Here is a 27,663-nt window from a genome sequence, read left to right on the forward strand (position 1 = left end):
ACATTACAAGAACACACTTGAAAAAATCAAGCTTCCGTAACATGAAATGATATTAGCATGTCTCAGTGCAGCCCATAAAACAAGAAGCACAAATAAAACTTACAATTTGCAGGAAAGCGTTTGTGATTGGCATTGTCAACACGGAGTTGCGATGCCTTGTAGACGTGTTGGATCATCACCTGCTTGCTTCCGTCAGCCCCCTGCTTGAGATCCACTATGCGACCCTTCCAATGGTGTGACTTTAACCCTATGTATCTGCGAGAGACTTTGTGGGCTCCCCTTGTGCTTGGACGCATCGTCACCCACATTCCTTTTGCAAAGGTGCTTGTAACCCACAAGCCAGTGTCGTCTTGTTCGTTGCTGCTGCTAAAGGACTCCACCCTTGAACGAGGTCGGCGACTCATTGTGCTTGGCTAACCGACTAAGCTAAATGCTATGAAGTTGTAGGTGTGTGAGAAGATCTCTGCAACCTAATGCTAGCAGAGCATATAAGCTGGCAAGAGGAGTCAAGAATGTGTATAAGCTAGCAAGAGGAGAGTGAAGAATGTGTGCAAGCAAGAGAGGATGGACTTGATGGGGAAAAAAGGACTGTTTTCCAAGCTTTCCATAGCCAAGAAGATCTCTGCAACCTAATGCTAGCAGAGCATATAAGCTGGCAAGAGGAGTCAAGAATGTGTATAAGCTAGCAAGAGGAGAGTGAAGAATGTGTGCAAGCAAGAGAGGATGGACTTGATGGGGAAAAAAGTGGACTGTTTTCCAAGCTTTCCATAGCCAAGAAGGCACAGAAAGATAGATCTAACTTTAGGAGGGAAGGGGAAGGCAGAATGGGGAGGGAGGAGGCCAAAAAAGATTCTTTTAGTTAGAGAGAGACTCAAAACCGAATTGCTAGTTCTAGAGAGAGGAAGAGGGAGTGGGGAGAGGGAAAAGTAGCTTTAAATGAGGGATAATGATGGGGGGGCGTTTCTGGCCCTAGCCCACTTTTTGAGATGGGGTCATTTATGCCAGTTTGAGCTGTCTTTATTAAAAAAAGGTGGGAAATCTGATTTTATTGAAAGATTTTGCATTTTCAGCCCAATTTCTTTAAAAAAAAAACGTATGATTCAAGTTTGACCCCTACATATTAGGGGCAGGGAAACCCAACATTTTTCTCCACATGGCCTTCTCCCATTGCACCATTCCTTAATGACTGTCATTAGGCTTGGGGCAAATTAAAGGGCCCAAGAAGACCCCAAACAAGTCCTAATGAGTAAGCTCATTAATTACAAACGGTCCTAGGCCACGTTTCTTGAGCTTTCGCTTATGCTTCCTAAGTGTGTACAAGAGCACAAGGTCCCCTTTTTTGAATTGACCAGTTGTTACATTTCGATCATACCATTGCTTTTGTATCCTCTTCTCAGCATACATCCCCATTACCGCCAATAAGCAGGTCTCATCAAGATTTTCCAATTCATCAATGCATTGAGAAAGCTCATGACCAGTCCAGTCCAATTGTTTAGCAACTCGTAGAGTAGGTACAAGAAATTCAATGGGAAGAATTGCATCTAGCCCAAAAGCAAGCTCAAATGGGGTTGTGCCCATAGATGTTTTATAGGCTGTTCTATATGCCCAAAGAACTGAGTGCAACTTTTGCTCCCAATCAGTCCTATGTCCCTCAACAATCTTTGTGAGTGTGTTGTGCAGAGAATCTTGTTAGTACTCTCAGCTTGACCATTGGTCTGGGGATGATAGGGTGCAGAACGCTTGTGAATTACCATAAATTCTTGAAGTAAAAACTCTATGACCTCATTCACAAAGTGCACCTTGATCACTAACGATTTCAATAGGTAAGCCATAGCGTGTAAACACGTACTCATATAAGAACTTGGCTATGGTTCTGGCATCATTTTTTATTGTAGCCTTTGCCTCTACCCATTTGGTCAAATAGTCAGTTGGGACTATAATATATTCGGCATGCGTGTGATGAGCTGGAGGTTTAATGGGACCGACAAAATCAATACCCCATTTGGCAAAAGGACGTGTGCTTAACATAGGCCGTAATGGCATATTGTCCTTTGTGATGGGAGGTTTTGTCCTTTGACAATCGTCACAACGTTTTACATATTCTTCGGCATCCATTTGTAAGCTTGGCCACCAAAGCCCAGACCACCTAATCAACTTAGCTGTGGTATTGCCCGAAAAGTGTCCACGCCCAACACCTGCATGTGCATGAGTCAAGATTTTCAAGTAGTCAGCATCACATACACACATGCGCAAGTTGCCATCCTTGCCCCTCTTCTAGAGTTGGCCCTCTATCAGCATATATTTGGCCGCTTCAACTTCAATAGCATGCTTTTGATATTTAGGAATGGTTCGATCAATATGACCATGCTCAAGATAGTCCACAATATACTTACTCCAACTTGGTGTAGTTGAAATTTGGAATAATGTGACATTATGAATTGGTTGTTGAATTTGACATGAAGCACAATTACGAATACATTTTTCAGCATCCGCATGGATGGTAGGCCACCATTGCCCATCCTGAGTTATACGTCGCACACAAGTAGTAGCTGATGCATGGATTCCACCAATACCCTCATGTGCCCATTCCAAGATCTCCTCATATTGGTCAGGGTTAGGTATAAGCTGCAACACTCCATCATTACCTTGACTATATAATCTCCCTGAGATTAACTTAAATGGTCGCCATAGGTCCACATTAGGACCCGCTAGTTGTATCTGCCCACTTGTCAAAATTTCTAAGATGGGTTGAGACCATTTAGGAGCTGTCTCTACAAGGAAAAGTGTTGAATCTAACATATCATCATCCACACCATAGGAGCTTCTCTAGAGGTGATTCGAGACAAATGATCTGCCCTAAGATGAGTTGTTCCTTTTCGGACTGCCACTTCAAAATCAAACTCAAGAAGGATGACAAACCACCTCACAATCCTTTCAGTTGCACAAGGCTTATTCACCAAATATAGCAGTGCTTGATGGTCCACAAAAAATATAAATTTGTTTGCCAAAAGGTAATGGTGAAACTTTTTCACTGCATATATCATGGACAAACCTTCTCTTTCTGTTGTGGTATAATTCTTCTCAGCATTGTTCAACTGTCGACTAGCATATGAGATTGGGAAATCTTTATTATGTTCTCCCGATTGAGCCAAAATACATCCAATTGCAAAGTTTGAAGCATCAATATGGACATGAAACATTTGGTTCCAATCTGTTGCCCGTAAGATGGGTGCAGACACTAATGGTTGCTTCAACTTTTCAAAGGATTCCTCACACTCGTCAGTCCAATTAAACTTTACAAGAAGAGCATATAATGGTCTGGCTAGGATAGCGTACATGTGGATGAATCGACGATAATAGCCACAATGTCCCATGAATATTTGTACCCTTTTAGGGTTGATAGGCCGAGGTAATGAGACAATGACATCGATTTTATCCATATCTGTTGAAATGCCATTGCGAGAAACAATATGGCCCAAAATCTTCCCTTGTCTTACCATGAATTTGCACTTGTCAGGATTCAAGCATATACGATAAACTTGACACTTTTGAAACAAAAGTCTGAGGTGTTCTATATGATCATCACGCTCTTGTGAGTGAACACATAAATCATCCATGAAGATCTCAAGAAATAGCCTAAGGTACTCCTTGAATACATGACTCATTAATCGCTGAAAGGTTGCAGGTGCATTTGTTAGACCAAATGGCATAACACGATAGGCAAAGATGCCATCTTCAGTAGCAAAGGCTGTCTTGTGTTCATCCTTCGGATCAATTGACACTTGATTGTAACCGGAGAATCCATCCAAGAAACTATATGCCTTTTTCCCTGCAACACGTTTCAGAACATGATCCGTGATTGGAAGTGGGTAATGATCACGTTTAGTAGCTGCATTTACCTTCTTGAGGTTTACACATACTCGAAGTTTTCCATTTTTCTTGGGCACCACTATAATAGGGGAGACCCATTTAGTGTGTTCAATCTCATAGATAAATTTTGCCTCTAAGATCTTGTCTATTTCTTCTTTTATCTTTCGTGCAAAATTCTCATTATAAGTATAAGGACGTTGCTTGGAAGACTTTGCATCCTATCACAATGGAATTGTATGCTGACATATGCTTGGATCAACTCCTTTGAGGTCTTTATAACTCCAAGCAAAAACATCGTGATACTCCTTTATTGTTTGAATTAATAACTTCTCCTCATCTAAGGACAAGTCTGTGGCAATCCACACATAGCGAGGCTCTTTTCCTGGCTCAGCGATATCAAATTTTTTTTGCATCTTTTGGACCATCATATGAAACCCCTGGCATGCTTGGCTTTTGTCTCATGGGCTGTTGAAGAACAATCTTCCGATCTTGAAGAGTGTACTGTGTGAAGTTGGGGGGAACATTGAGACCTTGTTCTTGTCCACTTGAGTCATCACTAATTGAAGACGGGTTTGATTTTTTTGCGAGCTTTATTTGGCGAGCTTTTTGGAGATAAGATAGTTTTATGTAAGCTTGTAAGAAAAATGATACATTTTGGTGAGCCTTTATATAGTAAGTATTTATGAAAGAGAAATAAATACATTCACATACATACATACATATATACATGTATATTCTCAAACACACCTACCTACCTGCCTACCTACCTACCTTCCTACATATATACATACATATATACACACATTTGTACAATACATACATACATACATGCATGCATACATACCTACATACCTATCTTCCTACATATAAACACACATTTTATGTCCAAGAAACTTAAATATAGACACAAAAATACCTATCTATGTACCTTTCTTCCAATGTTTATTTCAACACAAGTAAAAACAAGTATACCCGGCTCACATTTTCTTACAAAAAGATTGAGTTCACATTTCCTTACAAGAAGATATATGGTTGGTACAACTCCTTTACCATAGTGTCGCAAGCTACCTACAATAAGACTTTAGAGTACGTGATAGTATACTCCATCCCAAAGCAAGACAAAAATAATATTGGTTCAAATTTTCTTACAAGCTTAAGTAAGCACAAACATGGAAGGCTTGATTAAAATTTAAGTAGGCACAAAAATGAGAGGCTTGATTAAAGGTTAAGTATAGGCACAAACAGGCTTAATTAAAGCTTAAGTATAAGCACAAACATCCTTTCTTTGAGGACGTGATAGTATATTGTCCACTTCCTCTGGTGATAGTGTCGGTTGATGCATTACCATATCCTCATTCTTATGTAATCCCAAAACTCACAAGAAGACAAAATAGATATGCTTACATGCAACGTAAGACTTTCCTCTAGATTCTCTTTGCATGAAATCAGGACATGTACACCAAGGTTGTACTTTGATGTGTATAAAATAGTCCTCTCCACTCTCACATACCAAATGAAAAATAGAGTAGGGGGACGGCTGCATTGCACTCTCATTAAGGACTGTCACTGTCATGGCCTCGGTACTACCAATCCTCTTTTCTGCTTCTTTGAAAATCTAATGCCTCCACTTGGTTGATCTCTTTGTATTCTCTGTAGCATCATGTGGCCTCTTGTCACTTTCTTTATTGCCCGCTGCTTGTGTGGACGTTTCTCCCACCCCCGACACAAAAGGTTCTTCATGAGTAACATCTAACTTGAACCCTGCCTTTACTAATTTCTCTACCTCTTGGCTGGTTATGTTGGTCCCAACATCCACTTTCCACATATCTGGGTATGATGGCTTGTATATTATGTTTGGATCTACATGCCATGTGTGTGAAACATCTGAAGGACAAAACCACATCATTTGAGCCTTTGGCCCTCCCGGACCAGGATGTTGTCGCTCTGAGTAGAAGCTAGGGGCAACAACTCCAATAGAGCTTCCCTGTATGTATGAGTTGCATTTAAGTCTTCCATCAATACCTCCCAAACATTTGACTTTTGAGTTCAATGGGGTTCGTCTAATGGCCCACATTGTGCATCCAACGGCCTCTTCCTTTCCATGCATTTGTCCTCCGCTCATTGTGCCATAATGTTGTTTAGGCTCTTCATGTCGGACATCTTTGTTTCCTCCAGTCATTGGACTTTTTGGTCCTCCCCTTGAAGCGGGACTTGCTCTATCTTCAAAACTTACTCTTCTTACTGTTCCCCGATTTTGATGATGTCTGCTCTACATGACATAACCTGGACGATGTGAGCATTGGTCTACTTCCGTTGTCCTCACCCTCTTCCGTTGAATAGTCTCCTTATCTCCATGTAGAGGCCTTAATTCCTCATACATAGGAGTCTTAGCTACTGTTTCATGGACCATGCGAGCCACTTGTGGTGGTGTTGGTCTTGACCTTGCTGCCACCCTGTCCAGCAACTTGCTCAAGCTTGGTCCCTCACCTTTGTGCTTTCCCATCTGGTATGCATATTGCTTTGCACTTTGTAGTAAAGCGTTTGCCATATCTGAAATGCATGCATCATACAAGCTAACCTTTTCCTTGTATCCTTCACCAGTAAGCCAACTCCCATGTACACTTTCAGATAAGTTTGTTCGAGGGGTTTGTGCTAAATCCACCAAGCTTAAGACCACCTGCACACAAGAGGTTTCATACATGAATTCACAAAATTGACTCCAATGCAAATACATCCATACAACATATCATTTCTCCATAAAATTTCTCACCCTTGACATGGGTTGCCCCAATGTGCTATTCGTACTTCCCACCAACTCATCCACGTATCCATCACTGATAGTTTTCCCTCATGAACATGTCCATTTCTCCACCACTCATGAATCTCTTTACTTTTTAAGAAAGCTAACTCCTTTTTGGTTGCCAATCTCCATTCTTCACACAAGTCAATATGGTGTTGTCGACATTCTGCCTTCACGCATTGTGGAGGAGGTGGTGGACGTGGAGGCGGAGCCGGAGCCAGTGGAGGAGGTGGAGGTGGTGGAGGCGGAGGCGAAGCTGGAACCGGAGCCGGTGGAGGAGGTGAAGTGTAGGCGTATGCAGGCATAGCCAGTAAAGGAGATGGAGGAGGTGGAGGCGGAGGCGCAGACCATCCCCCGGCTCTGCCGGGGGACTGGAGAGGCTAGAGCATGGGAGCAAGGGGTGCGTTGGTCTCCGCCCAATTTGCCAGTAAAGGAGCCGGTGGAGGAGTTGAAGCCAGAGCCAGTGGAGGAGGTGAAGTGTAGGCACATGAAGCCGGAGCCAGTAAAGGAGATGGAGGAGGTGGAGGCGGAGGCGGAGTTGGTTAAGGAGGTGGAGGCGGAGCATGGGAGCAAGGGGTGCGTTGGTCTCCGCTCAATTTGCCAGTAAAGGAGCCGATGGAGGAGTTGAAGCTGGAGCCGGTGGAGGAAGTGAAGTTTAGGCGCATGCAGGCGGAGGCGAAGCCAGAGCCAGTGGAGGAGGTGAAGTTTAGGCGCATGCAGGCGGAGGCGAAGCCGGAGCCGATGGAGGAGGTGAAGTGTAGGCGCATGAAGCCGGAGCCAGTAAAGGAGGTGGAGGAGGTGGAGGTGGAGGCGGAGTTGGTGAAGGAGGTGGAGGCGGAGCATCCCTTGCTCCCATGCTCCAGCCTCTCCACTCCCCCGGCAGAGCCGGGGGACTAGAGAGGCTGGAGCATGGGAGCAAGGGGTGCGTTGGTCTCCGCCCAATTTGCCAGTAAAGGAGCCGGTGGAGGAGTTGAAGCCGGAGCCAGAGGAGGAGGTGAAGTTTAGGAGCATGCAGGCGGAGGCGAAGCCGGAGCCGGTGGAGGAGGTGAAGTGTAGGCGCATGAAGCCGGAGCCAGTAAAGGAGATGGAGGAGGTGGAGGCGGAGGCGGAGTTGGTGGAGGAGGTGGAGGCGGAGGCGGAGTTGGTGAAGGAGGTGGTGGCGGAGCATCCCTTGCTCCCATGCTCCAGCCTCCGCCTCCACCTCCTTTACTGGACACAGGCATGGATTGTAGGAGGGAGACACACGAGAACTACAATGGCTCAAAAATCGTTTCTAAAAAACTAGCTTTTATAAAGAAGTAAAGTAATGGGTTTCAGAATGTACGTGTCACATATTCTTTTACAAAAAGTAAATGATCTCATGATTTGTATGTTACACAACCTTGTGTGACAAGAACACTTTGACTTTGTATAATAAATTACATCATTGAAAGGGTTCTTTTTCCATATTTTTGTTACATTGTGAAATTTATGTAACATAACCTAGAATATTTTTTGACAATATCCTTCTTGAAATGCTTATAGAGGTGCATTCATACATATGTGGATTGCAAGTCCATCAAAATTTACTCATATAAACTTTCTCCCATTCATGTTTGGATCGACTCTGTCGACCTTGATGCCCATGCATTGCACATGCAATTGACACTCACAAGGGCATCTATGTGCACACCCAAACTCTTGGTATTCTAAAGAGTTACTTGGTGCAGTATTGACTTTAAGAGCTCCTTAATGTAGTAGTAAGGTAATGTGTAAGGTATATGGTTGCAAAAAGTTTCGACTATGTCAACCTCATGCCAGTTTTAAAGCATCTTAACCTAGTTGTTTGGGCCAACATTGCACCACAACTTGAGTTGCGATACTTTATAATTCATTCGCTCCTATACATGGTAATATTTTACATTTATTGATTTTGCATCAAGTGATACTTTTCATACTTAGTAATTATTAAAGCTTCACCTTGATTTTGCTCCTCTAGCAATTGGAGGAACTTCTCCATAGAGTCTTCTTCAGGTTTTAAATACCTTCTTTGTGACATCTTAAGGACGTAACACTTTGTTCCTCTCCTTGATTTCTATAGGCTATTGTGTTGGAGCTACACTTTTGAGCATGTGCTAGGGATTTTGCATAGAGGATTTAGCATTGGTAGCATTGGCAATGGAAGCACAATTGCTTCATGTAATCTTGGGTATAAGTTGTTTGGCAAACTAGTCTTTCCCACCATGTTCCCTCATTCTATACAAACCATGCAAAGTGAAAATCTAGCCAATTTGAGGTGTTTCGTGATTCCTTTGACTGCCATGGTTATGTTGAAGCATCTCCTCCTTTTTTAGTTTCACTTACACGTCCCGGAAGCTCTATGTATTTTGCAGTCACACAAATAGACTTGCAAGAATGGGGACCAAACTGGGTGGTACAACATGATAGATTTGAGGATGAAATCAGAGGAACTGAGTGGGAGGATCTGAGTGGTGGTAAGAAGTTTCTTGTTTGGGATGGCAATCATCGTGTGAAGGCATGGATGTCTCGAGTGCATGAAGGTATGTTCTTTTGAATGCCATAGAGTGGTTTTGTGCAACATTAAAAGTAATATATTATTGTAATATCTTTATTTTGTTTTCTCTAGCTTGGTCTCAAAGCCCCTCATGCCATGTCCGGGTCAAATGTCAATTTTTGGTTGTGGACAAAAAGCAAGAAGGAGAATTGCTATTGGCTTTACGATCTCAAAATGAGTAAGTGATCTCTCTCTACTTAATTACGGACACTGTGAATTCATTGTTAAGTTCTTGGCTCATTGTGACTCTTTACAGTAGATTGGTGCACACTAGTGTTACACCCACATTGTCACATGAGATCTTCATGTTTCAACGATTTGGAATGGTGGACAAATCATCCATATTGGACTACCTTGGTGAAGACGTAAGGCGGTGGGCTTTAATGGAGCTTAGTTTGGAGCGATGAAGTGGAGAGCAATGGTACAATGCTCCAGCTACAATCTTGGCACAGCTTGTGTGGAAGCTAGTGTTTGCATTTCTCATCTTTTATTAATAAACGAATTATCAATGTTTTTTAATCGTGTGAGTGATAATGAGTCCTTTTTGTTATACGTAGACATCGTTTGAAAATGCGATGAAGCAAGCTATATCATGCATTGATAGACATGCCATGGGGTTGCAAGAATATGAGACAAAATGTGAGAAAGCCAGACGTGGTGTAGAGCAAACATTTCCAGGTAGAGCGTACAAGATGCTCATAATTGCAAACCCATCCAATGGTGATGCATTCTTTCAACTCGTATATAACTATGATTGGTCTAAGAAGGGATTGGTTGCTCTGACCAAAGAAAAGCTCTACACAGTCGCCATATCTCGGATTTCAACTCAAAGGTATGTGACATGTCAATAAACCTCCCTTAACATAAACTAAACTTAACATCTAATCTCTTATGGTTTTGGTATGATGTTGAAATAGGAAGATGAAATTGCTTCAAATGCTTATGACCGGGAGGGCAAAGGACAAGAGGTAATTTCAAAGATGTTTGGGGGGGATAACAAAAAAACGTTGCTGCATATGAAGAAAGAGTTGTATTGGGAAGAGCTAATAGGGGAGGCGGACTCTATTTTGGAGGGTTTATTGGTATATGAGGATGTTATCTATGTTCCACCATTTATGCAATGGGTGCAAGAGGAGCGATCGAAACACATCTCATGGGCCTTCCATGAGGTGTGGGCAAAGATTGGAAAAGTGAAGGAAGGCCAAAAGCAACCTGAGGTGGAGAATGCCGCAAAGAGGGTTGTCTACAGGTATATATCTTCTAATGCCATTACATTTTTGTAGAAAATACATATATGCATTTAAAAAAATATTTTAGTGCTGTTTGTTTTATTTTGGATATGTAGGTGGGTGCAGCTACTCATTGGCCAAGGTCTAATGGACGAAGAGACAGAAGCAATCAAAGAATGGGTAGATCCAAATTCCTCGAAAACAATGTACCTGAAGGAATGGGTTGAGAGAGGGATTTCTGATTGGGAATTTAAGAGATGTCCTTGGTGGTTGGACTATCCTCTAAATCATGTGCCTCCAAGTGAGGAGCTCCTAGAAAAAGGTACTTTTTTGCTTTCTGCTGAATTATATGCATGTATATGTTTATGTAAACCTTCCTACCTGTACATATGTAAACTATCCATATGCATATACATATTAGATACATATACATACAGATATATACATATACAAATACATATGTATATGCATATGTATATATACATACGCATACATAAATACATACCTACATACATACACTAAATTATATACTAAATTCCTACATACATACAAAGTTCATGTTACATTTAAGATTTGGCATGTTACATACAAAGTTTATGTTACATTTATGATTTGGCATGTTAGATTTTAAAGAAACATTGTTAAGTACTTGAAGTTTATTTTGAGATATTTTAGGAGAATGCAAAGGAGATGCTGTCCAAAATTTTTACAAATTTGTACATACATACATACATACATACATACATACATAGTTCATGTTACATTTAAGGTTTGGCATATCAAATTTTAAAGAAACATTGTTAAGTTTTGATATATACATACCTACATATATATACATATAAATAGATACATATACCTACATACATTTACATAGATACATACCTACATACATATACATATAGATATGCATATACACATACACATACATGTACATATACATATACATAGATACATATACATCTACATACATATACATATACAAAAAGGTATGGGGATTTTTACCTTTTTACTAATTATCTTGATCTATTTCTTGAAGAATTTAAGAATTGCCAATCTAAGCTTGAAAGAGAGCCCCCAACTCAAGAAGACTCTAGAATACCTTCCCCGCAGCCAACAATCTTAACCCGGTCTCCAGTAGTTGGATCCTCGCGTGTGGCCCCAAAACCATCCACACCACTGTCATCACGAGTGCCACAATCACACCAAGAGCATACATCTACATCATCTCAAGTGCAACGTGAGAGGCGAACAAAGAGACGTCTTGACATTATGCATGATGTTCAAGAAGGAGACCCCACAAATGAAGATCAAGAGAGAGACCCTCTAGAGCATCTTCAAGAGGGGGAGGTGTCAGGACAACGTGACATCATGGACATGACTAGTAAGAGTACTTTCCATCGCAAATTTATTTTGAGAAGTGTGTGCTTTCGAAATGCATCTCATTTTTTGTCTTGTTTAATTACAGGTGAGAGATGTTTTTCGCACATATTGCTGGTAGACATCCACACTCTTTCAGAGGGCTCAGATAGGTAAAAAGAATAATTTCACCATATAATTAGTTTTCCAAGTTATACTTATCAAAACCAAACATCATAAATCTTTTATGTCGTGTGGAAGAATTCTTGATGAAGATTCCCAAGGCTCTATCTCATAGAGGTGCTCCCTCAAATACAGTGGCCCGCCTCGTACGGGCTAACTTTCCTATAGGTTTACAGGTTGTTGATGTAGATACAGATGGGTATCCCTCATGGAATCAAGTTTCTTCATCATTAATACGTGCCACACTCAGTTTTGTTGGTTTGTTTGTGGTGGCTGATGAGGGTTGGTTTGTGTGTTTGAGTCTAATGGATCAACTTCCTAAAATATATTCCATGGGAAAGAAAGTTGGATTGGTCATGCATCGAACAATGTCTGTTCATGTGGAATCAAGTTATTTGTATGACAATGGAGAACGGGTAAGTCATAATCTCTCAAATATTTCCCTTTGTGTATACATGTTATGTGGTATGGATATCCAAACATAATGTTTTCTCGTTATGGTAGGTGGATACATTGGCGCTTAGTATGTTCTATCGAGTAAATTGCCATGTCCCTATTATTGATCGTGAGGCTGGGCAAAATGTTTCAAAGAAGTTATTCAACGCTCAACGAAATTTCATTTTTGAGAAGAATAAGAAGCATCCATTCTAACGCACGATGGTCTTGGAGCGGACATTCGAGGTGGTGCGCAGAAAGATCTCCTATGTTCTTTAGGTGAGACAATTTTCATTCTGTTCATTTTCATAGCTCGTTTTCAAAATACTTAGATGCACGTTTATGATTGTATTTCATTGTAGGTGGCTAGTGGAGACCTTCTCAAGTGAAGGATATGGTGTCTTGGATGTTTTTGCAGGATGTGGAGGCTTGGGACTCGAAGAGTAGATTCTAAATGTCCAAACTCCACTCACTTTTGAGTTGATTTGCAAAAATTTCACCATGAGTCCATTTTTCTAGAGAGAGGAGGTGTGAAAATCCTTAAGGGGCAAAAATGAGAGTCCATATTTCACCTAATGAATTGGGAAGATTACTTACCAATTCTAGAATTTGCCTATAATAGTGCAAAGCATGTCGCTCTACGAGATTTAGTCCTTTCATGCTTATGTATGACTTTTAACCCCAATCCCCCAGTAGATGTGGGGTTAGCTACTAAAAGAATTCAAAAGGTTAAAGATTTTCTACAAGATCATAACAATATGTTAAGGAAATGGTAAACGGGCCCAAGATCGTTTACAAGTATTATGTGGATGAAGACCGCAAAATGGTCACATTTAAAAAAGGTGACCAAGTATTTCTCAAGGTTTCCCCGAGTTTGGAAACTTTTAGGACGGCCAAGGTGCCAAAGTTGTCGCCTAGGTATTGTGGACGTTTCACAATACTTAAGCGTGTAGGTGACATTGCCTACAAGTTAGCTTTGCCACCATAACAATCCAAGGTTCACTCAATTTTTCATGTTAGTTGTCTACGGAAACAACTAGGTGAAGATGCCAATTTGGTGGATACGGGTGTTCTTGTAGGTTTAATTGAGCATATGGTTTTATCACACGATCCATAGTGCATCTTGGATTTTCAAGAGAAGCGAACTCGTCATAGAATTAGACAACAATGTCTAATTATGTGGAAGGATAGACCAGAAGTAGGTTCAACTTGGGAGGATGTTAGTACTCTCAAGACCCGACACCCTACCTTTTTTTTCAAGGATGAAAACTCTTCCAAAAGGGGGGAGTAATGTCAGGACAAGGGTAAGGCTAGGGGGATCTGGTGGGCGGTTCAGGGGAGTCCGGACAAGTGTGGATGGCCAGGGCTATAGTTAGCTGGCTAGGGTCTGTATCCGCCGATGGTTGGGTGGAGAGTTACCCTATTCTGAGGTCTCATGGAGATCCGATGGTTGGGTGGAAAGTTGCCTATTCTCTTCTAGGAGGTCTCATGGAGATCTTATAAGAACCCTAGAGTGGAACAGGAGCCTTTCGGCTATAGCTATAGAGCTGGCCGACATAGTATTGAGGTTAGGTAGAGCAATCTACTAGTCGACAAGTCGGCTAGGTCTCTTGCATCAAAAGAGCTTATAAAAGGCTATGCCAAGGAAAGTGTAGATTTATTCACTCCTCTAGGGAGTAGAATCACTAAGCTAGGACTCGTTTGGGTCATATAATCTCTTGATAATGGAAGCCAGAGGTTGGCCACCAAGACATGTATACCTTTTTGTACTATATGTATATACTAAAACTCATCTATCTCTTTCTCTTCTCTCCAACTCTCTTGCTTTCATTTTGCATCAGGTTATTCTAGGTTGGTGTTTAGGGCTGAAAGAAGACTCCCAAAGCTTCCGCATGTGACATGATTCTATGGAGGATGTTCTGGATTTTGATTTTATTTTTGGAAATGGGAATTCATGCATTGGTGTAGATGGTGATAGCACTTTGGATGCACATTTTAGTATTTATATGCTATGGATTATGCCTGTGTGATTCTCAATGATTCTCTCATGATTGTAGTATGATCCTACTTATGAGGCCTGTTCATTTGGCCTTTGTGATGTTGAAATGACCCTATGGTCTACGGAGCCAACGCATTTACTTTTGGATGCATCACGTCATTTGGGATACATGGTTCTTGGTTATGAGATAGGCCTCGCTTTTGCACTTATGATTACTAGGTGATCAGGTTTTTCTTCGACTCTGGTACTTTTGGTGGTCTCTTTACTTCATTGGAAACGCTATTGTAATTTCTGTGGCATTCATATTTAATGATGTTTTCAATGGATTTTCCTTTGACCCATGTGATCATTTAGACCATTATCTTAGTGTGGATCATTGCATGGAGCTTCGTTTTAGTACATGTGGCCATGCACATGTATATATATGGATCATTGGTTCTTGGAACTTCCATTTGACCCATGAGATTATGTGATGATTTAGGGGGATGCAGCTACATCACCATTTAATGTGTATACTCATCCAAGTATCAAAACCCATGTTGATGTCATATGCAACACTCAAAAATAGGGTTGTTGTAAACTGCAGCTCCCATGCCTTTGCTACCACCTATACCATGGTTGTAGATGGGTCTATACACCTTGTTTTTGTTTAGGGTTTGACCTGGTGATAGTCTAATATATCATCTAAACCCTTGTGGTGTCAACTTGCCAATAACACTCATATTCTGGTTGTGCGGACCTACTGAAAATGACAACTTTGCATGTTGCACACTACTTGTAGCTTACCCTATTGCTCACTTTTTTGACCTATCCAAGTGGGACCCACATGTCCAAACTCTTAAAAACTTGATAATTCAGCTATATACACATTGGTCGTACTCATCCAAGTATCAAAACCCATGTTGATGTCATATGTAACAGTAAAAAATAGGGCTATTGTAAACTGTAGCTCCCATTTCTCTGCTGCCATCTAGACCATGGCTGTAGATAGGTCTAGACACCTTGGTTTTGCCTAGGGTGTGACCTAGTGATGTTAAAATATATCTACCAGACCCTCATGATGTCAGCTTGCCAATGGCAGTCTTATTCTGGTTGTGCTGACCTAGTGAAAATGACAACTTTGCATGTTGTACATTACTTGTACCTTACCTTGTTGCTCACTGTTTTGACCTATCGCAGTGGGACCCACATGTGCAAACTCTTCATATGTTGATGGCTCATCTATATGCATATTGGGTGTACTCATCCCATTATAAAAAACCATGTGGATGTCATCTGTAATAATATTAATAACATAAAAAATAGGGCTGTTGTAAAATGCAACCCCCGTGCCTCTACTGCCATGGCTATAGAAAGGACTCTAGAGACACCTTGCTTTTGCCTAGGGATTAACCTCGTGATAGTCCAATATATCTACTTGAAACTCGTGATGTCATCTTATCAATTGCACTCCTATTCTAGCTGTGCGGACCTAGTTAAAATGACAACTTTACGTGTTGTACACTACTTGTAGCTTACCATGTTGTGAAAGACAATTGAAATAATGATGTATTTATGGTGGATCAAAGTATATGTATGCCATTACTAGTGGATGATTAAGAATATGATTAAGATGAGATTAAGCTAATCAAACAAGCATGAAGAGGGTATGAACATGAACTAATTTCTCATTCCCAAAAGGTGCCTTTTTATAGGCCAAGAGTACGTACTTGAATATTGGAGAGGTGGCTTGATTTTAGGAGAGATGGAGAGGAATGTGGAGAGGTGGAGTGATTGTAGGAGAGGTGGAGTGAATGTAGGTGGGCACTGCCCTCATTTTTCTCCTTGATTTTAGGAGGGTGCCTTCTTTTCACCTCTTTGGCTACATTCTTGTGCCTTTTACAATGTTGAAGTTACATAGATAATAGCCTTTGAACCTTGGGATTTAATCTTGGCTTTATGTTTGGATTATTTCCAACACCCCCCTATAAGCCAAACATGAACACAATGACTGACTTTGCCTAACAACAAATCCTCCTTGATACATTGAGATAGAGTCCCCCCTTTATCACAACATAGGGTGTGTGTACTCTTCTCTTACAAACTTCAAGGTATGGATTAACAACAAGTGGGTATACACAATAAAGACTTAAGCTAGCAACACAACAAGGCTTACACAACAACTAGTGTTCCCACAAACATAAGGCATAGCCAAATATGACTTAGATAATGCTTTAAAAGGCATAAGAGTCATCTACATCTTCACACACTTGAGCAAGGTTGGTTTCTTCTGCTAGTGTTGACTTTCTCCTTTCCTTTCTTCTTGTCCTTGAGGTAGCACCTTTGAGATAAGTGGTTAGTCTTTCCACAATGCACACATGGATTGTTGGTGAAGCAGTCTTTAGTAAGATGATTTGTTCTTCAATAGCTTGCACACTTCTTCTTTTCATATTGTTGGAGGAGACAACATAGGCACTTTCAAAGTCATCTTTGACCTACTTCTTCTCTTCTTCCTCCTGCAAAGATTTAATCACAATTTCCAAAGAAGGAATGGGTTCCTTCTCTTTAAGCACAGTGACTACTTGATTGAAATTTGAAGGCATAGCGGTAACAGTATGGCAATGGCATCTTCTTCAGTGAGACTAGAGCCTTCACATACATAAGTTGAGTCATAAGACTTTTAAGTCTATTGATTAGTGAAGCCACACCTTCACTATCTTCCATTTTAAGCTCATAAAATTACATTTTAAGACTAATTTGGAGTGTTTAGCCTTAGCACCAAAGATCTTGTCAAGTGTGTCCCATGCCTTTGTAGCAATGTCATCATCATCAATGTAATGAATGTAACCATCATCAAGTGTAGTGATTATGATGCCTAATTCTTTCTCATATTTGTCTTGCAATGCAGTAGTGGTTTCTCTAGTAGTAATAACAGCAAAAGTTTCACCTCCATCAGGTTGAGGTTTGACAAGACTCCATAGATTCTTCTTCATTAAGTACCCCTTAATTTTGGTTTGCCAAAAGTGGAAACCTTGGCCATTAAACTTATCTGAAATTTTAGATGAAGCCATGAGAAGGTTTTACCACTGAGATTAACCTAGGTTAGTGTCTAATCTCTTACAATTTGTGATTAATTATCCCAAAACCCCAATTACATTGAGATAAGCACCTTGTTTTATATGCAAAAAACTATATGTCTTTGGTGGGTACAATTAGGGTAGAAAATGAGAGTAAGAGTCAAAGATGTTTACATAAACATCAATAGCAACTCTCTAATGTTGGTTTAGACCAAGCAATGGTCACCAAGCACTTCAATTATAAGGATTAATTGCTTGTTTTTCAGAGGTAAGCTCACTATTGGCATGTGCAGGGGGTACCCTGATTTGGAGTGCTCAAATGGAGTACCAAATAAGAGGGAAAGCTTGATGTGAGGCTATATAAGGCTTTAGCAACACATGAATTGAATATTTGCAACTTGAATGTCTCAAAAAACCAATTATGCAAAGATTAATTGAGCAAATTAAAATTTTTTCTTACTGTGGTATTCTGCAGAAAAGAGGCAATTGATGATCTCCCTTGTGTAGCCTGTGTGGTTGATCTTTTTGAGAACCCTTTTAGGGGTTTGAAGCTAGCTTCTAGGGCTACAAAATCCCTCACCCTTCAGTGAGGTATGGACTCTAAAAGCCGACGGTGACATTTTGTAGAAGCTCCAAGTTGTAGATCACCAAATGATGAAGTGTGCATAGATATTTAAGACCTCTGAGGAGTGTGTGTACTATGGGAAGAGGAGCTAGATTAAGTTTATGATAAAAAAACTTAATGATCTATTGATAATATTGTGAAAGATGATTAGATGAGTGTAATTAAGGTACCAAGGGATGTCCTACTAGCTCTGATACCATGAAAGACAATTGAAATAATGATGTATTTATGGGGTGGATCAAAGCATATGTATGCCATTACTAGGATGATTAAGAATATGATTAAGATGAGATTAAGCTAATCAAACAAGCATGAAGAGGGTATGAATCAAAACACGTGAACTAATTTCTCATTCCCAAAGTTGCCTTTTTATACGCCAAGAGTACATCTTTGAATATAGGAGAGGTGGCTTGATTTTAGGAGAGATGGAGAGGAATGTGGAGAGGTGGAGTGATTGTAGGAGAGGTGGCGTGAATGTAGGTGGGCACTGCCCTCATTTTTCTCCTTGATTCTCCACAGAGGAGGGCGCCTTCTTTTCACCACTTTGGCTAGATTCTTGTGCCTTTTACAATCTCCAGTTGCTCCAGTTACATGGATAATAACCTTTGAACCTTGGGCTTTAATCTTGGCTTTATGTTTGGATTATTTCCAACAGTTGCTCGCTATTTTGACCTATCCCAGTGGTACCCAAATGTCCAAACTCTTCAAAACTTGATGGCTCACGTGTAATGCATTGAGTGTACTCATCCAGTATGAAAAACCATGTGGATGTCATCTATAAAATCAAAAAGCAGGGCTACCGATGCATGCTGTTATCTACTAGCATGCTTAGGTAACTACCAGCATGCATTGGGAGCTTCGATGCATGGCGGTAGCTACCACCATGCTTAAGTTGTACCAGCATGCATCGGGAGCTATCAGCATGCACCAGGAGCTCCCAATGCATGCAGATAGCAATGGGCACGTGACTTATAACATCAAAAAACATGGCTGCTATAAACTACATCTCCCCATACCTCTATTGCCACCTACACCACATCTGTAGACGGGTTGAATAACCTTGGTTTTACATAGGGTTTGACCTGGTGATAGTTCAATATATCTACTAGACTCTGGTGATGTTAGTTTGCCAATAGCATGATTATTCTGGCTGTGCGAACCTAGGGAAAATGACAACTTTGCTTGTTGTGCACTACTTGTAGCGTTGTCCTGTTGCTTAATTTTTGGCATGTCCCAATGGGACACATGTGAGGGCAAAAGGACGAAAGGACCAGATTTACGAGAGATCAGAGAAAAACAACATAGCATGAAATATGTGAGTGAGTCTATATATAATGGTGAATGAATATATGCACACAAGAGCCCTCTGATGTGAGGTTAATCCAAGTAGAAAGACCAGTGTAGAAGCAAAGATGATGTCAAAGCTGAAGCACAGTTGATCATCACGAAGGCTCCCGTCGATGGGTGAGGCAAAGCACTCCGAGAGGTAGTCGGTGTCGAAGGCTCGCATCGATGGAAGCAAAGGCACTCCGAGGTGGTAGTGGCAATAGAAGATGATGTAATATAGGCTCTAGTGACAAGGGTGCTGCTGAACCTGAGGTGGTAGATGAAGAGCAGGGAGGGCTGCCATCCCGAGTGGTGGTGGTGGAGCAAGCTCATAGTATTTGGATTCTACTATTGATTTAGTTAATATGGGCAAGACAAATCTCCATGTACAAGATCCTTTGACAACACTACCTGAACTCGATATCTCAACATTTGGGAGGGGATAATTATAAGTTCAAGAAGGATGCCCATCTATGCATTATTACAGAGTTGTCACAAAAAAATGTAGCACTCAAGTGTAGTGAGATATTAGTCTTTTTATTGTGTCAATTTACAATGTATCAATTTGCGTCTATGTGTTTTTTGTTAATTCTACAGTGTATTTCACTTATGATAGGAATGGTAAAGTAGTTCTTAAAAGTCATGTTATATACGCATCTTTTTTTTTAATCCTTTTGTGCTCGTGTGCATGTGTGATTCCATATTACCATCAACAGCTAGCAGGTTTTGAATACAATACCTCTTGCATGGGACTTCAACACCTTACAGCTAGGCTCCAAAGTCCTACTTAAAAGTGATGTTATATACACACCTTTTTTTATTGACATTATATGCTAGGCTTGAAAGTCTTACTTATGATAGGAATGGTAAAGCTCTACTTAAAAGTCATGTTATATACGCATTTTTTTTGGGGAGGGTTTTTGTGCTCGTGTGCGTGTGTGCATCTTTTTTTTGGGGGATGCTTCGTCATCTCCAATCTCAGAGATGGTTTCACTACTTCCTTAAGGCATTGCCCTGGAAGACCCATGACATGGGCACAATAGCGACCAGGTACTCCTGGAAGAGTCCAGGTATTGTGGCACTTGCCCTCTGACGCACCCACTAAAAACTCTATATACTTGGCAGATTTTCAATCAAGTTGGGCGTCAGTAAGAAAGTTTTGAACCCAACACCTCTTGCATGGGACTTCAACACCTTACTGCCATGCTATAAAGTATTACTTAAAAGTCATGTTATAGAGCATCTTTCTTTTGACATTATATATGCAAGTGAGATGGGAAATTTGTAAGGAGTGAGGACCCCATGGGGAATCTATCAGTGTCATGACAAGACCCTATTCACGAAATCATTTGGAAGTGTATCTCTTCAAACAATACAAAGTTATGGATTCCTTGGGGGGACCTTTCACGGAATGCATTGTTCTCTGGGCAACGCGCGTGTGTAAATGAAATAAGTGCGCGCCCGGAAGCTTCATGAAGTCAAGTTGTCGAATGTGAGTAGAGTTCTCCGAAACAGGGCGGACAGACGAGAGGAAATACCCTTGTGCTTAGGTGTACGCGGCAGCTGAGCCAATAAAACGCTGTGCTCCTCTCCTCTGCACTCGCCCAAAGTATTAGCAGCTTTACTACTACTCCTCGCATATTATTCTCAGAATCATAATTAATTAAGTTTTCAATCATTAATGGCTAAGCCTACGCAAAACGTGAACTGCCAGACGTCGAGCAGCAATCGCCTGGAATATGATCTGGTGGGCTGCCTTGAAAGCCTGTGGCATTTCGGTTGTGGTGGTGAAGTGGGCTCACTGGTCGATGACACTGCTACTCAAGTCCAAGCTGCTACACCAACAGGAAACAGCTCCGCAAGCTGTACATCCTTTGCGGGTCACCCTAGAAATGTATCTTCCCAGCGGAATATGCTGCAATTAGATGAAGGGAACGACTCAACTGCTCAATCGTCGAAGCACCCCTTGCTCCCACTGTTCCGACTGCTGGATGAGGACGAGGACGGACTGGTGAGCCAGGACGAGATGCACTCGCTTCTGCGCAAGATGGGCAAAGAGCACGTATCTCGCGCTTGCCTGGTCTCCCTCATCGACTCCGTGAGCCCAAACCGCGACAGTAGCTGCAGCAGGGGACGCGACAAATCATTAGTTATGGCCGTGGACTTCTCCCAATTCGCTGCACTGTACGAGTCACTGTTCGCTGATGCAGAAACAAAAGAATCGCAAGAAGAAGAAGACGATGAGCTCTTGGATGCGTTCCACGTGTACGACAGAAATCGGGACGGGTTCATCAGCGCGTCCGAGCTGGCCGCCGTGCTGCTGGAGCTGGGCCTACTAGCAGCTGGAGAAGAGGAGGGTCACCTGGACAGGTGCCAAGCCCTCATAGACCGAGTGGATTCCGACGGGAACGGGCTCGTGGACCTGCAGGAGTTCAAGGCCATGCTCAATACTAGTCGTGGGCGTACATGTGGCTCGTCGGCGGCCCCTCGAACGCAAACTAGCCACCGATCTTCGTTAACAAACGCCTGTTACTGAGGGAATTCTACGCCCGTTTACGCCAGGGGGCCTTTTATGCCATAAAATACCCACCCAATCACAAGGTGGCTCCGGCTCCAAAACACACGGCAGCCTTTACCTTGGACGTGCTTGATCCTTTGCCTTACACTCGACTTCACTCTGTGCAAATGCATATAAACAATAGAATATATGCATCATCAATATAGGGTGATGTGCACACGATCATGAGAATCATTTTAAAAATAATGACACGTACTCTATGGCACTAGCTATGAGAGTCCGGGAAATACTATTTATTGAGCAGGATCAAAAACCTTCTCATGGTAATTTGAAGAGGAAATTGACCATTTTGAGAAAAAGGCATTTCTCTATAAATTATGTAAAATATAACTACTAAAACTTAAAATTTATAAAGAGGGTTCTTCTCTTTCTCCCACAAATTTGAGCAAGCTCTCCACGAATTTGAACAAGTTATGGGCTAAGTGGAACCTATCTTTTTCTCGAACCCTGCTAGCTCTATATCTCTCTATATTCACCGTCTTCGTGTGAGGTGCATCATCTTGATGATCTCTCGTCCTTGTCACCATCCTCACCAAAATTCGAGGAATGTGAAGACTACGTCAACCTAGCAATTATGCAATGTATTTTATATATTTTTTAGTATTAAAAAATCACTAGCCAATGCAAACTAGCCACCAATCTTAACAACAAATGCCTGTACAAGTTACTGTGGGGATTTTATGCTAGTTTAAGAAGCTTCTTGCTAGATTATAAACTACCACCCTAATAACAAGGTGGCTCTACATGCAATGACAACCTTGCCCCACCACCGATCACTTCTCACACGAAAACCTTTAGCTTGGACATGCTTGATCCTTTGCCTTATACTCAACTTCACTCTGTATGTAGATGAATATAGAAAATAGAAAATATGCATCATCAAGATAGGTCATGTGCACATGATCATGAGAGTGAATATAAAAATAATGATATGGACTCTATGACACTACCTATATGTCTCTCTATATTCACTGCTTGTGTGTGAGGTGTACCATCATGACGAAATCTCATGTGAGCTCTCGTTCCAAGATCAGGGTGTCCAATGTTGTCTAGTTTATGCTGGATTGGGACAATGCTTAGAGAGAAAATTTGAGAAAGCAAAGTACTTCAAATGAGATCACGCAACTAATAGAAAATACACATGCACTCGAATTAACCCAATATAACTTAAATTAATATAAATTAGTCTAATTAATCAAAATTAATAAAAAAATATGATGAAATGATAAAACCATTGTCTTTCCATACTTAGAGTGATCCAATTTTTTTTCCATAGATGCACCATTACAAGTACACTAGTCCCTATATATTCTAGATGATTTACATCAAAATTTTAATTTAACTAATTAGATTATTAATTTTGATTTACATAAAATTTTAATTTAACTAATTAGATTATTAATATTTATAGGTCTTCTGATAACTTGGAAGAATTTTGGAAAAGAGATCATTAGAAATCCAACCATTGCATTTGCAATTTTGACTCACCACCACATTCTACTAATGTCTCACTATCTACCACTCTTTTGATCTACAAGATTGTGTACCAAGGAAAAGAGTTCCAAGGCCCCCTAGCTGAAAGTTCATGCAAACATAAAACTAGTCATACCGCTTACACCCCCAATATAAAATTGCCTTTTTCTTAGCATCAGCTAACTTTAAAACAAACCTTTAATGAAACCATTATGTCACTGATGACAATCCTCAAAGTCTCTGGTTGAATCCTTATTTCGAGTCATTCATTCATCGGTATACTTATGGCATCATTGGCAACCAAAACGTTCACCACCTGTTCACTAAGGGGCCTTTTCCATAGTTCCTAGCTCATAGTAACCGGTAATATATTCATATAATAGAATGGAATCTCCGTGGAAGATCAGCAAGATCAACCCACAGATCCATATAAAAGAGCCATGGACTCATCCGTTGAGGACCAGCAAGGTCAATCAACCAGATCCATGCCCGATTTCAGAAAACAACTCTTATTCCTTGTTCTAATATCTTCCACGATGCACGTGTGGGTATCTTCGGTGACCCAGAGCCCGAGCACCGTATGGTCAGCACCCTCTAGGATTCTTCGCAGGTGACCTAGCGCTTCACTCATAGGCCGCTTCCTTGGTCCCTAATCCACCGTACCGGAAGCTCACCATTTAAATCGAACCGAGGCTGGTCGGCCGACCTTGCTACGCGAGACGTCCTCCATTGACTCTCCGTCAGCAGTTGCAACTTTATCAGTTAGGTCTCCATGACCTTAATCCACAAGACAGTCAAAATGCTTCCCCAGCATTCTTGACATAAAACAGTCATTTACAAACAGTCACAAAATACAGTTTCTATATCGAACTCTCGTCTTTCCACATTATCCCTCCTCAATCCACATTACTTAATCCACATTCCATTCAATGTGTATTCATTTTCATCCATTTACTCATATCGACGACACATTATTTTCCATACGCATTCATGTTCATTATTCTACATTCACCTCCATGTTCGTACATCCACATCATACCTCCAATCCCACATCCACATACATACATCCACATCCGCATTCACACATCTACATCTACATGCATACATCCACATCTCCATGCATACATCCACATCCCCATTCACATTCACATCCATACATTCATATCCACATCCACATCTCATCCATACATTCACATCTCCATGCATACATCCATATCCACATTCACATTCACATCCATACATCTACATCTACATGCATACATCCACATCTCCATGTATACATCCACATCCACAATCTCATTCACATCCATACATCTACATCTACATGCATACATCCACATCTCCATGTATACATCCACATCCACATTCTCATTCACATCCATACATCTACATCTACATGCATACATCCACATCTCCATGTATACATCCATATCCACAATTTCATTCACATCCATACATCTACATCTACATGCATACATCCACATCTCCATGTATACATCCACATCCACATTCTCATTCACATCCACATTCTCAGTCACATCCATACTTCTACATCTACATGTATACATCCGCATCCACATTCTCATTCACACCCATACATCTACCTCTACATCCACATTCACATTTATACATTCATTTCCACATTCCCATTCATATAATCACATACGCCTTCACATCTATTCTTTTACATCACATCCATTCTCGCCTTATCACAACCCATATACTACATCCACATTCACATTTATACATTCATTTCCACATTCCCATTCATATAATCACATACGCCTTTACATCTATTCTTTTACATCACATCCATTCTCGCCTTATCACTACCCATATACATCTTATCCCATCACATACACTTCTTACCTTATCCCATACACATCTTATCATATCTTAACTCATCTTATCACATCCTAACTCATCTCATATGCATCTTATCACATCTCATCACATCTCATCACATCTCATACACCTCTTATCACATCTCATACACCTCTTATTACATCCTAACTCATCTTATCACATCTAACTCATCTCATATACATCTTATCCCATCACATACACTTCTTACCTCATCCCATACACATCTTATCACATCTTAACTCATCTTATCACATCCTAACTCATCCCATTTGTATCTTATCACATCTTAACTCATCTTATCACATCCTAACTCATCCCATAAGTATCTTATCACATCTCATCACATCTCTTATCACATCCTATCCCTTTTCATATCTATTTATAGAATACAAAGGAATTCTTATATTGATATAAGATTTCTTTATGCATCTTCTTATGCATAAATCCCATTTAAGGAGACTAACACTTTCGAAATAAAAATCAATCTTTTATGCATCTTCCTATGCATAAATTCATTTTAAATGAGAATGACATTTTGAATTAAAATTCAATCTTTTATGCATCTTCTTATGCATAAATTCACTTTAGATGAGAATGACACTTTTGAATTAAAATCAATCTTTTATGCGTCTTCTTATGCATAAATTCAATTTAGATGAGAATGACACTTTTGAATTAAAATCAATCTTTTATGCATCTTCTTATGCATAAATTCAATTTAGATGAGAATGACACTTTTGAATTAAAATCAATCTTTTATGCATCCTCTTATGCATAAAATTCAATTGTGATAAAAGTAACACTTTCACAATAAAATAATCATTTTTTTGTAACATTTTTATAATAAAATAATAATTTAATTTTTTTCACCTCTATGCACGAAATTCAATATGATAAAAGTAACATTTTTATAATAAAATAATCATTTTTTTTCTTTACAGTTTTATAAGAAAATAATCATTTTTTTTCATACCTCTATGAAATTCAATTATACTAAAAGTAACACTTTTATAATAAAATTTTCATCTTTTATGCATACCTCTATGCATGAAATTCAATTATGCTAAAAGTAACACTTTTATAATAAAATAATCATTATAAAAACTTGACATTAATCAATTAACCATTCACCTAGGATAGAGGATGGTTGGTTTTGTTAGAAAAGGGAGGGAAATACCTTTTTGTAATGAGGTATAACATTTTTAGAGAAGACATAAAACATAAGAACCATTAAAGTCATAAAAATCATAAAATAAGTGAAAAGAAGAATCACCAACTTACTAATGACTTTGAAAGCTTTCCTTTGGCTTGATGGTTTGAGGATTCAACTCTTGTTTGGACAAGAGTGGCCAACCAATCTTTGGAAGAGGGAAATGTCAAAAACTAATGAATTATTAATAAATTCATAGTTCTTGGCTTCGGTGAAATAGAGTAACAATGCCTTAAACACTATATATTTTCAACAAGGAGGAGGCTTCTATTTATAGAAAAAATTGAGCTCCTAACCAAACAAACTGATTCTAGAATTTTTCAAGTCAGTTTGGTCAATTTTTGACCATTTTTAGGTCAGTTAAGCTAACTTTTTGGAACTAGACTTGAATGAGGAGAGAGGAGAGATGAAATATCTCAATTTTTGATGATAAAAAACTCAATTTGCCCATGTGAAGTAGGCGCCTCATTGAAGGCCCTCCCCTTCCTTACATATGTGTCAAAAATGGAATCATTATACTCAAAATATCTCATATTTTGATATTACTCATAGTTTTTTACTAATAAACCTTGTACATTTTCAACTCTTCATCTTATGTGAGAATTGAAGGGACTCCCCTTCCTTACATATGTGTCAAAATAGAATCATTATACCCAAAATATCTCATATTATTAAAATTACTCATAGTTTCTTATTAATAAACCTTGTACATATTCAACTCTTCACCTTATGTGAGCATTTACTCATTTTTGGGTATCTTCTTTTACAAAATTGAACTTATCTCCTCCCTACATATGGATTGATCTTATTGGTCCATAAGAACCTTAATTGGACCATAATCCAAGATTTTTGAAAATCTAGACCCTTAGGCTAAGGTCCTTTATACCCATTTTCAATTAATTCCAATTGCGCATTGGAAAGTTCTTTTTGAATTTCTGTTTCAGGGGAACTTATTTTAATAAGATGAGATATTTTTCTATCCAAAAATATTCAAAATCTGAATATTCTCTCTCTAGAATATTTTCTCTCTCTATGTCAAAACAGGCAGAGACGAGATCTCTTATATTTCTGAAGAGGGAATTGATTACAGGGGAAAGATGCTG

At 40.0% G+C, this 27,663-nt stretch overlaps 1 protein-coding gene across 1 annotated transcript; it reads left to right on the forward strand.

Moving 5' to 3' along the window:
• The first annotated feature begins 20,955 nt into the window (after nt 1-20,955).
• Nucleotides 20,956-22,391, forward strand: LOC147637832 (uncharacterized). The gene has a single exon (XM_086799679.1). It carries the CDS (start codon nt 21,115-21,117, stop codon nt 21,967-21,969), a length of 855 nt encoding a protein of 284 aa, XP_086655805.1. The 5' UTR covers nt 20,956-21,114; the 3' UTR covers nt 21,970-22,391.
• Nucleotides 22,392-27,663: the final 5,272 nt, after the last annotated feature.

Source organism: Cibotium barometz, chromosome 6 (assembly GCF_041138505.1).
Source record: "Cibotium barometz isolate CiBa-2024 chromosome 6, ASM4113850v1, whole genome shotgun sequence".
NCBI classification, from domain to species: domain Eukaryota; kingdom Viridiplantae; phylum Streptophyta; class Polypodiopsida; order Cyatheales; family Cibotiaceae; genus Cibotium; species Cibotium barometz.